The sequence below is a fragment of the Scomber japonicus genome, chromosome 3 (genome assembly GCF_027409825.1).
Source record: "Scomber japonicus isolate fScoJap1 chromosome 3, fScoJap1.pri, whole genome shotgun sequence".
Taxonomy (NCBI): Eukaryota; Metazoa; Chordata; class Actinopteri; order Scombriformes; family Scombridae; genus Scomber; species Scomber japonicus.
Window position 1 is genome coordinate 22938078 of NC_070580.1, and position 15286 is coordinate 22953363.

General features: G+C 38.4%; 1 protein-coding gene across 4 annotated transcripts in view; it reads right to left on the reverse strand.

Moving 5' to 3' along the window:
• The window catches only part of pparg (peroxisome proliferator-activated receptor gamma), a 32222-nt gene extending 16936 nt beyond the window's left edge, over positions 1 to 15286 (reverse strand). The window contains exon 1 of one of the 4 annotated variants that reach the window (XM_053315072.1): positions 15061 to 15286. Coding sequence is in view for 2 of the 4 variants with exons in the window: in XM_053315070.1 (XP_053171045.1) it covers positions 14540 to 14591 (52 nt within the window). In the remaining 2 variants the exon portion in view is untranslated. Of the gene's footprint in view, positions 1 to 14539; positions 14631 to 15060 lie in introns of those variants that run through there. The other 3 variants (XM_053315071.1, XM_053315070.1, XM_053315069.1) reach the window with 3 other exon arrangements.

Here is a 15286-nt window from a genome sequence, read left to right on the forward strand (position 1 = left end):
ACATTCAGAAAGTTTCATAGAGGTTTCTGCCACACAACTACCACTAGATATTCAGCTCTGTGTTGTACAAATGAATGAAGACTTTTCTTTTCAGCCTTTAGAAATATCTAACTCAGATGGTCAGACATTGGAGGAGAGAAGTCAGCCGAGATGGTCAAAGTCCAGAGTTTACTACAGTACACACAACAGCCTCACAAATCAAGGCTATAATCAGTGGCAAGTTTGTACAAGGTTGTGTGGTAATGCAGAAAATAGTAGAATATGTTGTTTTTACTAGTGAAAATGACCTTTCTAAACTACAGGCCTTACAAGTAACGTCTCTACTATGACACTGCTCACTCTTTATAGGATCCCGTGTTTGTTGGGGACTATTTTCCCTTGTGGATTAATACATATTTGGTGCTCTACTAAGTGTTTATGGCAGTAGGACAGTGTGTGTAGGATACAATGGTCTTCAGTGCCCATGTTCATTATAATGAATGAACATTATAATATTTTTTGTGCAGCAATGTAGATCTGTAGCACAGACGACGCTAAATCAGACTTTGGCTACACAGACAATAAATGTTAGTGGGATCAGCTTGTTGTTGGCTGAGGTCTTTTCATGGGGTTTGTTGACAGTAAGAATAATACAGAAGATCACCAGAGTTGTCCTTAGTCTGAATACTACAAGGGTAAAAGCTGATTCATGTGTCTTTCTAAGCATCCAAACAAGGAAACTATCTTTTCCACCTTCAAGAGGAAGGAAGCCTTGTTTAAATTCCCATCTAGATTTAACTAAAGCAAATCTGGAAAGGGAAAAAACAGACTAAAAACAGTTTATAAATAATCAATAGAGTAAAAAACCCACCTGGCCTGTCAAACAATCCTTTGTAACCAACACGAATCTCAAAATAAACCTCTCCTGATCAACCTCGTGTGCCCGATGCAACAAAGAATGCATGAATTATGCAACAGGACAAATCTAAAATAAGAATACTCAGATGGCACATTAACACCAGGTATAAAAATGGCTTGAAATGGCTCCAAATTACTTGGCAAAACATCCCCGTGGAACAAACATCCTCCTCGCTCAATAACTTATTGTTTCCTTTTTTGCTTGTTTGGAATGTGGCAGCGAAAATCAGTGGGGGATCCACTTAAAATTCACATTGACTGTGACATTGTTTCAGAACAAGAGAGAAACAGGAATGTGTGTGTGTGTGTCGGTAGGCAGCAGCTTCCACTGCCTTGGAAGCTACTGCGGGGAAAATGCTGACTATTAATAACCAGAGAAACCTAGTTATTTTTCCGTTTGTTGGCCAGCTGCCAGGTGATCCGAACCTAAAATAGAGCGAGCTTTGGAGCAACTTGTGTCCTGGTTGGCATCAAGTCCTTATACATCAAGTCAGAAATCTAGTGGGAGAGAGAGCTCTTGAGATGAAGAGTAAGAGAGATAAAGTGAGAGGGGTGACAGGGAGCGAGTCCCCAGACCACTTCAAGAAGTCAAACTACACCCAAGAGGCTTTGAGAAAACCCCATCTTTTAGGAAACTCATGTCAGTGCTGCTCTGTATTCTGAGGGGTTTTAAGCACACAAAGAAAAAAAAGGAAGGCTGCTGCAGCTTGGCAGTTAAACCAAAGTGCTTAAATCATGTCGTAATCAAAGGTGAAACAAGTTTGTACTGTAACTTTCCTCCTGACAGTGTTTATCAAAACAGATCAAATCTGCATGTTTGTATCTGTGACTGTTGTGTGGGCAAACACCCTGTCAGACATTAGAAAAGGTGACAGATGATAAATAAGGCTTTGCAGTGTTTTTTGTGTTTGCAAATGGGTGTGTATGTGTGTGTCTGTGTGTGAGAGCATGTGCATGGCCTGCACGTTCTCAGATTTCCACGCCAGAACTTGTCTTCCAGGTAAGACTACAGTGTGTAGGAGTACTTTCTATCAGCTATTGCCTCAGACGTGACATAATAACAAAAGACCAACGGCAAACTGGCAGGTCTGGCAAGCTTCTGCACTTACGAGCCAGACTGATGCTGCGTGTGGTGTGTGAGCCAAGAACAATAATCCAATACAGCATATTAACTAAATTATTATAATGTAATATTAACTTTAGGAGTGGTAATGACATTGCTCCCTCAGCCTGAAAGCAGCAGTTCAGGAAAAAGTGGTCCGACTAAGAACTCAAACAGCGCGATGTGAAATCTTTCCTACAGGGACAAAGTTGCAAAACGAATGAAATACTTTTTCGCATTCATATTTCTTCACAACAGCAGTGATTCAGTCCAGAAGAGATTGAGACAAAGGCTGGGGATCAGATTTCTGTAGAGAAAGTGGGTGAAATCCTTTAATTGTTGTATTCTATGTTGCACATTTTCTGTTTTCTAATACCTAAGTTATCCCTTTTTTATTGAATGTTGGCTTTAAAAGAAAATCTATTATATGCACCTTAACAACAAAGACGACACTTTTAAAACTTAGCAATAGATCTAAAATAATGTAAAAAAAAAAAAAAAAAAAACTCATGATGAATAAGCCTGCAGTCAGGAAATATTCAGTATCGAAATAATTTTTCTTCTTACGGGGTGTAAAAGCCTCCTACACAGTAGGAGTCATTTGACAGTCAAGCAAAGAAAATGCAGAGAGGAGTCGTTCACGACATGAGAAAAGTCAGCCGAGTAGCCAGTCTGGCATATTTAGTAATGTGAAAGACAAAAAGCAGAACCTGCCTGGCTGCATTCAAATGCATTACCACCCTTATCTTCTCTGTTTGAATAAAAACTATGTACCCTCTCTGTGGGTGAGCATCACAAGTGTCAAACCACGCAGTCACCTGATCAAAAGCCCTGTTGGAAACCTATTTTAAGGTTTAAATTAATTTTGTTAGGTTGCTAAATGAGAACTATGAAATTCACATACAGTACACACAAAAGTAGTAGTATTTCTCCTCTAGAAGGTGTGGTTTTTATTTTATATATTTGCATAGTAAACTTTTAGATGATCTCAATTGTCTTGTGCACATGAATGTGAGTGTGACACAAACAAAGGGAGAGAGTGAGTGCAGAGAGCTCTGTGACTTCCTGACCTCTTCATGTAAAACAGCATGTGGTTCAGCGTCAGTGACTAAAACAAAGATATGCCCGCCTGCACGTCTCAGTCCCCACAATTTCTTTGAAAAGATTCAGTGTGCTTGGTTGTCTGTGTAGTCCTGAATGAGGAAACTGTGGGACTCTGGAAAAATCACGTGTTGTGATGGTTTATTTAAGTAGCTGATGTGAAAAATTAACATGGTAAGCAGTTGCTCAAATGTCAAAATGAGCATAGTATAAAGGGTTGCATGTAGTGCAGCCTGCCATCCTGCCTCACTCTTCAGGAAATTAGCACTTTTTTTACTTGTGGTGGTGCGAAGCCACTATAGGAAGAATTACCTGCATGGGCCTTCCCCCTCTTCACTTATATGATCATAAAGGAGAGTAATGGAAAACCAAGTGCACCTAAAGTGTCAACCAGAGGTCTGGACTGCCCTCTCATCAGAATCGAGAGTCTCATCGCATCTGAAAACCCACTTGTTGGTTGGTACTGAATTTACTCATGAAACTTCAAAGCTTGGCACATTGAAAGGTTAAAAACCACAATCTCTGTCTGCTTGGCAGAGCTCTGAGTAAAATAGAACTTAGTCAACCTGTCTCAGATTTTTTTTTTCTGTAGATTTTTCGCCAAAATCTTGTGTTTTGACTTCTAAAGCTAGGAAAGTGGAGCCCTGATAAACATCAGGTCAGCCTTAGGTCAGGTTGAGGGGGAGGCAACACTTGAAGTAAATGTGGTCGTCTGCATTTTAGAAGGCACAGTCATCTATATATAGTATTTTACAAACAGGCACACAGGTTTGAATTATTTGTAGAGATGACGATATTCTGTTGTCCTAAAGTATCACAACTTCATGCCTAATTCTGAGTTAGACCTTGTATCTTTATTTTCTTTATTTCAAAAGAGCACTAGATTTGTGGATTTACAAAAACGATTGTATGGCGCTACCTCACATGTCAAATTAAAAGAAAAAAAAACCTCTGTGTCCAATGGTGCTACAGAATATCACAACATTGATCTTTCACACCAAACCCAAAGCAGCTCATGAGGTGACAAAGTGTCTGAGAGAAGGCAAACTGTGTATCAAACAAAGATGGTTAACCCTAAGTATCTCACTGATAAGCATTGATGTCTATTGAAAAGACTGAAAATGGAAACAAATAACCAAACACTATAATTAAATGTCTAAATGCCAGCGGCCTCACATTTTAAAGCATCTTCTTTTGATCATTGTGGCGGTACACAGATCATGCATTGATTCAACATGATGAACTGAATGACAGTGAAACACACACCAACACACACACACACACACACACACACACATACGCACAAATGCACACACACACACACACACACAACCACTGTACAGTCCACTCACCTTGTTTCTCCTGTTTCAGTTCAAAGTATTAGGTGGCAGCTCAGTGACAGTGGCAGCGACAGGAGATGAGAGGACACCAGTGTGTGTGTGTGTGTGTGTGTGTGTGTGTGTCTGTGTGGTCATGCTTTTCCTCAGGAAGTGATGACCCATAGAAAGGGAACTACACTCACACACATTTTCTCTCTCTGACAGAGTCTGGGCTCAGCATAAGTTCAGACAGCTAACTGTCATGTGGTCTTTGCATGTGCGTTAGTCTTTTATTCCTCATTTTTTCATGCATTATGTGCATGTCCAAACAGTACTGTATATGCTTGTGTATGTGTGCCCATGTGCTTAAAAGTATTGTCTTATTGTCTTATATTGCTGTTACGTGTCTGTGTGTTAATGTGTTAAAGTATGTAAGTGTGTGAGTGTGTAAAGTGGTAGACATCAGATGCAGATGATTTCCTGTTGCTTCACTCTGACAGGCGACCTAATCATGCCTCTCTGGTTGCACTTCTCTCCCTCCACTCAGTCACTCGGTGTCGATGTGACAGCAGTGACGCAGACACTTCTGCCTCCTCATGCAATACTTACAAAATACAAACATGCTGGCTCTCTGATTTCATTTTATACATGTTAACAGTTACTTGTAGGTATCAGTTCATGAGCAGAATATGAGAGCTGTTATGTAATCTACTGAAGCCAGATGTTTTCTTTGTGTCTGATTGTATTTGAGGTTGAGCAGATTTGAGCTTTTTTATACTATATTATAAAAAACATTGAATGATTATTTTAGCATTTTATCTGAACCCATTATACCACCTTGGTTTTTAAAAGATATATTGAAATTGTATACATTTTTATTCACCTCTATTTTACTATAGCTACATTTAATTGCTGAGTTAACATCTTGCCAAGTCACAGGAACAGTTCACAATTACCTTTCCATATTCATATAATACTGATCAAGGTGCACTGTTCCTGTCAAAATAAAGTTGATCACACCTGAGAAATATATGTCTGTGACTATAAATCTGGTCAGATTCAATCAAATCCACAGAAATGCTTGTGCAGGTCAAACAATAGAGAAGTGGTTTATCAGTCTCCATTTTCATTTGTGCAAAGGTTACGTGACTATATGGGGATGAACAAGCATTTAAAAAGAAGCGTATTACAAAACGAAACTGATCCTGAAGAAAGAGAAATAATTATCAAGGAAATGAGACACAGGAAAGCCAAACCTGAAAACATCCAGAGACAGAGAGTCTATCTGATCTTATGATGAGTACAGTCACACTTTTTTTATCAGAATGACATAATTCCTACTCGACATGTTGCATTATGTGTTTTCAAAGAAGGGGAACCATCACTTCTTTGCAGCAAGCAAAAGTCTGATGTATAAATAAGGTGACTGGTTACTCTTCTTGGTACATGACGTATTATTCTGATTTTGTGAACCTGAATTGAACCAGCTTTTTTGTGCAGGGTCTTTATTCTCTTGAAATACAGATTTAGAAATAGAGATTATACCCGTAGATGCACCTGCTCGCATAAAATGAGTGTGTTTTGGCCTCATTTCAAGGCCATGCAAATGTTAACCTAGCTCACAGCCGCTGCCCACACTATAACAAATGCACCACCATGTCTAACAGTATGAGAAGCGTACAGTATTGTAGGTTGAAACATAAACCTCATTTACAAGTTGAAACTACATCTAACAAACCTCAGGTGTGGGAAAAACTGTAAAATAACTTATCATATAAGATCATACACTGGAATTTCCATAATTCAAGACACCAGGTTTTGTGTTCCTTTACATCAAATTATGTATTTTAGTGCATGTTATGTGGGCCCGAAACAATCATGCAATAAAAAGAGAATGCATTGTCAACTTAAATACGACATGAGTTTGATTCTTAAGCAGCGCAATGACCAATTACTTGTCTACTGTCAATATTTAGTGCCAAGAGCCAATGTGTCTTTACTGAGACTTCACCACTGTATGTTTAGCACTAAAAGGTGTGAACACTAAAAGGCACCATGTAGCGGGAATCGTCAAGAAGCTACATCATGTTTTTTGATGAGCCAGCAAAAACAAATGTGGAACTAGAGCAACGAAGTCTGAGTAAAGCTGGAAGCAAGCGATGAACACAACGTAATGAACTACGGACTTAATACAAAGAGAACATGGTGGCAGCTGACTGGTTGAAGTGGATGCTACACTGCTACACAGGGACCTTTGCTGCATGTCGTGCCCTCTCTGTCAACCTTGTTCCCTGTCAACTTCTTCACTATCCACTGTTGAATGCCCAAAATGTATCTTAAAGAAATACAAAGAAAACACAGGAGGTGATGTGATATGTTTGATTATGTATTAGAAGAATTAGAATAAACAAGAGTAGTCTGGTTAATGCACACCGATGGCTTGGTACTGGTCATGGAAATGGCATAAAGGCTTAAAGTAAAATCACATCACAGAGAAAACGCCAAAATCTCACAAAGAACACAAACTCTCACATGCTCTCAAACCGAAATGAATATAGACGAAATGTGGGTTAGAAAAGACATACCACTCCAATGTCTGCGTGTTCACGATGGGGCTGAACATATGTGTCTTTCAGTATTTCAAATACAAATGGAAACCTTAAAATGACAAATTGTGGTTTTAGGGGGCGCACACAGACAGAAGACTCATATCAGCCTTCAGATATAAGTCACAGCAATAATGTGAATAAGCACTTTTCCCAGAATGTTAAAAAAAAAAATATCCTTCAAACTGAGCTGTGTATTTTGCATAAGATAAGTTTACTGTACTTCAGTGATTAGACTGAGTCTGGATAAATGGTGCCTTTCACTCTGTTACAGCCTCTCCTATCATCCTACCTCCCAATTCATCCCACTCATCCAATCACACCTTCTATCGCACCTATTCTCAAACAGTCATCCTCTTTATTGGCTGTCTCGCAGACACCCACCGCCACATTATTTCTCCTACGTTCTGATTCCAGTCATGTAAATAAAACTTTCTGACTAATCATAATAAAAGCAACATAGAGTTAATCAGAATACAAATTTTACGATCAAATTATTCACCATGCACTGTTAAATTGTATTTCCCAACTGATCAAGATGGGGCAGATTCATGCACAAATCATACATATATAGAATATACTATATGTTAATCATCATATATTATCAGCTCAACAATCAAAATGTCAAAAACATCCAACATTTTAATTACAATTTGTTCCTACAACAATTTATAAACAAAAAGGGCTAATCTGACTCTTCAATCTGTCAATCCGCCTTTTGATCATTGTCTCGGATTCCCATTGTAATGTTAGGGCTGAGCCTGCCAGATTTACACACACACACAAGCATGCACATGCACACACATACACACACTCATGTTCAGGATATGTTCTACACTGCTGTCAGATTAATAATGTGACTGGGACGTGAGGTGGGTCTTGTATCACAGAGCGACACGGTGTACTCCGCTGAAACAGCACTCTGGGGAATAGTAAAGAAACATATTTAACCCTTTCGTGTAAACAAAGACATATTTAAGGACACATACGGACACACAGATACACCATTCTACTTATATATTTACATGTAGGGCCACCAAATACACCACGACTTAAAACCAACTTCTGTAACAGATACGGGAAGGACATGGGAAGGTCAGTATGCACACATTAAAAGAGAAACACTGAGAGAGAGGAGAGTGGGGGTGTGTGTGTCAGCTTCATATGCTGCTCTATGGGAATCTGTAGTTTTCACAATAATCTAAGGACATGAACTTTCCCCTAATTCCTTTAAATAGTTATGAGTTAATGGTTGATGAGTCCCTCGAGCCACAAGAGCTTCCTCACTGGATAAGGGGAAGGAGTGGTGCTTGCTGTCAAGGCCTCACATGTGCCATGTGTTACACTAAAGGATATATGTGTGTGTGTGAGCAAACATGTGCATAGCATAAACAAAGTATAGTATGGCACTCCTTCCATTCATGACATGCTGCACACATTTCTGAGCCTGAGAGGTGTTGAGTTAAAAAGGATGGAGAAGTAGAATGGGGATGAGAGAAGAAGATATTCATGGAGATAAAAAAACGACTCAATAAAATTGTCATTCATGATGATGTAACACAGGTTAAGCATCTCTTTATGTGAGTGTGATCTCAGCGGTGAGAGTCATGTGAGACATCACAGCGGTGAGAGGATTTATAGCTAAACCAGTGTTTTGACAGAGACGGGGAGTGAAAAAAGGACAAAACGGTAGGAAGAGGGAGAGGTACAATGTGGGAAGGGTCATGCCCTGTTCCTCGAAGTGTAGAGGAAAAGACGGGAGTGTGCTGCCGTCAGCTGCTGTTTGGCAGGACAATAACAAAACAACATATGATGTGACTCTCATTCACAGAACGTACTGTAAGCATGAGTGTCGGGAAAGATCTACGCAAAGGAAACTGTTGTTTGTAAAATAGGAAGGTTCAAGGTGGTTTTAAAATGAGAAAATTGTCACAGTTGGCTCCAACAATTGACCATTTGTTGTGAAGTCCCTTCTATGAACAGTGATTGTTCACCGTGAATTAACCCTAACTACGCATGGCAGGTCTGTCACGCTTTGGCTTTCTCTACATGTTGGGGCGGTGTGCTTAAGGCTGCAATGAGAGCAAATACTCATACTAAATTTTAGAGAGTTTGAAGGGCCTTTCCAAAACCAAAAACTCTTCATGGATTTGGAGAAGTTTACACTCCAGAAACCCCAGAAATGTTAGCTTATATTCTAAAAACCATTGCTCTATTAATAGTTAAAATGAAAACACACTAAATGAAAAAACAAACAAGTATATCTATAGGGTATATCATAGTATCATAAGTATGATATCATATATGTAGCCATTAAGTGCATATTTAAGAACCATTTTTACAAAGTTCTCATTTTTATAGGACTAGAAACAATACAAGTAAATTGTACAGACAGTGTTTTCATCAACTTATGAAGCAAATGTTATCTTAATTAGCTTGCTGGTTGATCAAATTTGCCAGCAACATGGTCATTTTAGCCATTAAAATCTAGAAATGAGATGCCTGGTTTGGTCTAACTATGTCTGAAATCACAAACTCATTGTTTCAAAAGTTAGTGAACCATGAGGACAAATGAGAACAAGAAAGAGGAATAAAAAAGAAAACTACTGACAGTCTGGTCTTACTTTTTCTCCAAGCAACTCTTCCATTTAAGAATTAATAACCATTTTACAATTAAGGCGACTGGTGATGTTATCCTCCGCAAGACGTGATGCCCTGACGCAACAAACCACATCCAGTAAACCACTCAGAACCTTGTGCCCAAAAAGTCTTAGTCAGTGTGAAGTTCCCACTCGATAAAGATGGTTTGACCTGAGGAGCTGCTGTTTGCTCCCATGTCATTCTAAAAGGGAAATTGGGACAAAGGTTGCTGGATGATTTTACTGTCTGTTGAATAATATCTATGTCAAAGTGCGTTGGCAATAAAATTCTTCTTATGAGTGTATATTTATGTGTTTGTATGGACGGATGTTTGTGTCAGTTATGTTTTGGTAATTTCTTATTAATTTTTTTTTTTTTTTTTGAGGATGCACCACTTAAGTGTAGTAGTAGCCAGCGGCGGAGTGAGGCCTTGAAATCCACTGGGAATTTCTTCACCGACCCCGGCGTTATGTCCCAACTGGTTTCCAATTTAACTGTTTTCCTTACCGAACAGCTCCAGCTGTGTTGTGCTTCCGTCAGCAGATTCGTCACAAATTCACAAATATACACAGCATATTACTGAAGATGTTTAAGTCGCAGTTATATAGTGCTCACTTTCAGAAAAATATTCACTGTAGTAGATGTGAACTGCAACTTGAAAATCGCAATCATTGGATGAGCCCTTTTCTCCCTTTCCCAGCAGGCTGTGCTCCATTCCATATTTTAAGAACAAACAAAGAAAATAACATATTGCAGTTATAATTTTTAAATATAAAACCATGGAAGTTGTAGAATACTGAAATAGGAGTTGATTTAAGTTGCAAAATTGGAAGTGATAAGAAAGAACCGGACCACAAGAGTGACCATGACTGAGAAATGCACAGCAAGAAAGTGGTATAAATACAACATGGATTTCATTTCCCTTCACATGTAAGTAATGTAGTTTTCTCAATATCTTGCAGTATCGGTGTCACCTGCGTACATTGCATGACTGAATATTAACCGGCTCATGACAGCAGAGGGAGGGCCGCACACTCGCTTGCGATGAACGGTCTGCGGAATATTAATGGCGTCGGCGGCCTACCGGGAATTGTCCCGCCTCTCCCTATTTGGTAATAGCTGAAATGATAAGGTCTTACAGCAGGTCCTGTGTTATTATTTGATCTTGGGGTCCTACTGTGTGGAGGGTCTGAAACTAATTAAAGACTTATTTAGTGATAATTCTGGGTTTTTTTTTTAACCTCAGGCTTATTTACCTAGGTTTAGCTATATGTTCTATTGGTTATGATAACGATGTACTCACCAAAGCACTGAGCTCTGAGAACCAAGGTACACCTATGGTAATTATGGTAGATCAAAGTTGAACATGGACATTTGTAAATTGCGATGAATGTTTACACCTGATGGGTTTGGATCATATTTTCCATTTTCAAGATCTCATAGTGACATATATCATCTAACAGATTGAATTCTGGCTTGGTGCCATTGGTTACGACGTAATGATATACAATCTAGAGCCTGCACACAGTGTTTTATTTTGAAAATGGACTGGGTGCTCTAAAGCTTTTTCCTGTGTCTGACTTTCTGCCGCGATCCACGTAAAACTGCTCCGAGCAGTTTTACGTGGTTTCCATCACAAATAGACTAGATGCGTATGTTAAGCTGAGAGCTGCTCCTGGGATTCTTCTGAAACACGCTGCAGCGTGTCTGGTGGGATCACAAGCGCTGACTAGAGTGGTCATGATCAACTCTGGTGGCCGTGTCACAGCCAGAACATTGGCCCAGTGGATTTAAGCTGTTAGAGTGATCAATGTGATACTTAACAGCCTGTGCATTTGTGTTATTATTTTCTTATTTTTGTTGTTCTGGTAACATTTAACTTTTTGGCTGAAAAAAAAAGGCTACTTGAGTGTGAATGGAATAAAATATGTTCTTTATCCAAATACTGACTGCATTTGGTGCAAAAAATAAAGAGGGTATGGGTTAGGACTGAGATCTTGCTTTTTGATGTTGCTTTCAATATGAATCATTTCTCTGATGCAGGTGTGAATAACCATAAAATCAAAAGATTTCTCCAGGACGTTGGTTCACATTGCGATGGAGGCATAAAATGTGAACTAGTAGAACTTAATTTTAAAGAGCAAACAACATGCTTGTGGACTAAAATGTTGCATTAAGTAAATGGTAATATGATTGGCCTTGAAGTTAATGATTACAACTAATTTAAAAAAACAAACAACTTAAGGCAAAATCCCATAAACATGGTCTTAATGCCATTTGATGAAACCAATTCAAATGTGAGCTTTTCTGAAAACTTTCACAACAACAATGAGGAAAATTCAATTATAGTAAAAAGCGAGGATGTTGGTGGTTTGTTTGTTAACAATCTGTGGGCTGTTTGGAGCATGTCATTTCATCAATTTCATAGAGAAAAAACGTCATCCTTCCTTTCATCATACATTCATGCAAGGTTTCATTTATACCACTGCTAACAACACAAACAAATGTTGCTTCTGATAGTGTGATGAATCGCGCAGTGAGAAATACAACAGGCTTCTTTAAAAATGAGCTACGTCTTCACACCAACTCAAACAAAGCTATGTGTGGGGGTATGTTGTCCCCAGAGAGTTAAAAATGACTTTCAGGCCATGTGAGGGACAACATAAACATAGCATGGTATCTTGAAACACTCCTTTCATTTATGACAACAGAGCGAAGTCCAGATCATTTGCACATACATGCACACTCACTCACACACACACACACACACACACACACACACACACACACACACACACACACACACACACACACACACACACACACACACATACACACACCTCACTTTGGGAATTATATAACTTGATAAGCAATAATAATACCGGTAATCACTGACTGCCGCTGTATCAACACACTCAGTCAATAAGATTTTGAGTAGCTCACGCAAAGATTACATGATGATTTTACCAATAATCTGTGTTTTCCTGTGACTGATTTAAAAGACCACAGATTTCAACCATATCCTTTTGTTGTACTAGATACAACTTTCCACGCTCTGTCTACAGAAGATTCACAACTCCAACAGTTTCCTAAAAAAGGACACTTAAAACACACGAGTATATAGTAAGGGTCATGATTATGTCCTATTTCCCTATGATTCCCAATTTAACAAAGCAGAAATGTGAAAGGGATGTGATGAGATCAATCCAGAGGAGGATTCTTCATTTGAGAAAGTGCTTTTTATAACTTCTCCAAAATTAGTTCTTTCTCAACTGCAAATTCATCACAAGTTCTCCTAATTTAAAATAGCTATATTACATCAGTGATGATATTTTAACCTTTAATAACGTTAAAACTATGATAGCATTTTCACAAACCCCTTAAAAACTTTTTTAGGAACAAGCAACTGATTTGCTCCCTATGATGTCCTCTCATTTTAGTATTTATTTTTAATAATTTGATTGGCTTTAAAGGTCGGAGGGCATTTTTCTTCTGGTAAAAGACAACTTCTTACTTTATTGTTTATTTATTGTCAGATATTTACAGCATGTTTTTCAAAGATATGTTGCTTTTTTACTGAGCTGTTGATTTTCACTAACACTTATTATGGATGAGTATAAGAAGATATAATTGTATTCTTGTACTCTTTGGTGGACCATCAAGGTGGTTCGGCACATTTTAGGTCATTTATTACCAACAACATTGACTACCTATGTTAATGGCAACCAAGGTTGCTATGAATTAATCTAATATCTTAATTGTTGTGATTGCTTTTAGGTGACATCAATGCACAGTTGAAATACACTTTCAGAGACTTAAAATTTGTGAAAGATAATTGATGCATTTATTTTTGTGTGATGATAGTTCAATCATTTGAATTTAGTTGACATTTTCAGATTACAACAGTCAAAAAAGATCTAACAAAAAAATACCACTATAATAGTAAAAATAAAAAAAACGTTACATTTGAGAAACCATAATATGAGAATATTTGGCATTTTTCTTCAAAAATTGCAGAAATTGATTAATCGACTATCAAAATAGTTTATTAATTTTCGATTGATCAGTTCATTGTTTCAGCTCTAAGTAGATTTGTAATTTCAAGCAAATTTACAGTCGCTACTAGATTGTTTCAACATAGAATTATGGTCAAAATGCTTGAGAAATATAAAAATATATGCATTGGAAAATGATCTGCAGTAAAGTTAATTAAATGGACAAACAGTGATGATACATGATTATTTAAGTGTCACAAAATTGATGAGCATCCAATCTGACAACAAAATAACAAAAAACCAAAACAATGTAACATAAGTGATATGCTTAAAAAAATATATATATGTCAAATATTTCTGTAAAGTCATTCTCTATAAATTCTCCCTGACTGCTCAATTTGCAGTATCATATTATTTACAAGAAGGTCAAGTGATGAAGAAATATGCCCACAGATAGGGAAAAAACAAATTCACTGTTGGCAGTGGTGGTCCGAGTTTTGTACAACAAACTGATAAGTTATCCTTATATCATAAAACAACATTCGGCCATTTCACATGAGAGTATTTGACCACAGTCCTACTCAGCAATCCTCAGAGAGAAATTAGTGCTGGTCCTTGAGCTCGTGTCCACATTATGCTGAGTCACGGCCCAGGTTTACATACAAAACTTCGTGAATGTTGTGTGATATGTACAAATGGCTCACATGACAGGGAACATGAAGATGTGACAGAACAACATAAATACATATATATATATGATGTGTAAAAAGTCACAGTCATGTATTCACAAAAATATAGTGCTCTAATAGAGTTACTAATGAAAACTGCTCAGCATTAAAAAGCTGGAGGAGTAGAAACCAAACAATGTCTTACACTCACCTGAGAAGCTACGACCACTTTGATGGTTAAAATCTCTGCCTGGTGTTTGCATGTCAAACTCACAATCACACAGTGACCCGCACAAACTATGGACCAACACCTGATTGTGTGCCAGTTGTCAGTCCTGTGACCGCACCCCCCACCCCCACCTTCACCACCCCTTCATCTATAAGGCAATGGAAGTTTGACACATTGCAAAGAAAAGTTTCCACAAGATATTAAATCTAGTGATCCAGAAAACAAGAGGAGTTTCTGATAGTGACTGAGTAGGAATCCAGTTGAATTCATTTTCAACCACTGTGAGATTTAATAATATAAGGATTTTGATTTAATACATCTTGACTCACACAGGAAATAAGAACAACATATATCGGTTGCATACTTTGTAATACTCTATATTCCTCCAATGCAAACTAGATAATAACATGTTAAAGTGGTTTCCATTTCGTTATGATTCAACCAGCAGCAGCCACAACACTCAAAACGCTGCAAAAATGTGAACTGAGCGGAAGGTGACTGACCTGTATCAGAGAGTTGAGGCACAGAGGCGCACACTTGCTTGTTTTGGGTGGTCCTCTTCGGTTGTTTAAATGTGCGGGTCAGCCTGGGACACCGTGGCGTCTTGTCGCTTCCACGGGAGCGTCAAAGTGGTGAGGTCTGGTCGCTGTGACGGTTTCTGGTCATGCTGCCGCTGCTGTGGTCGGTGTCTGCCCGCCTGCCTGCTTCTCTCTCTCTCTCTCTCTCTCT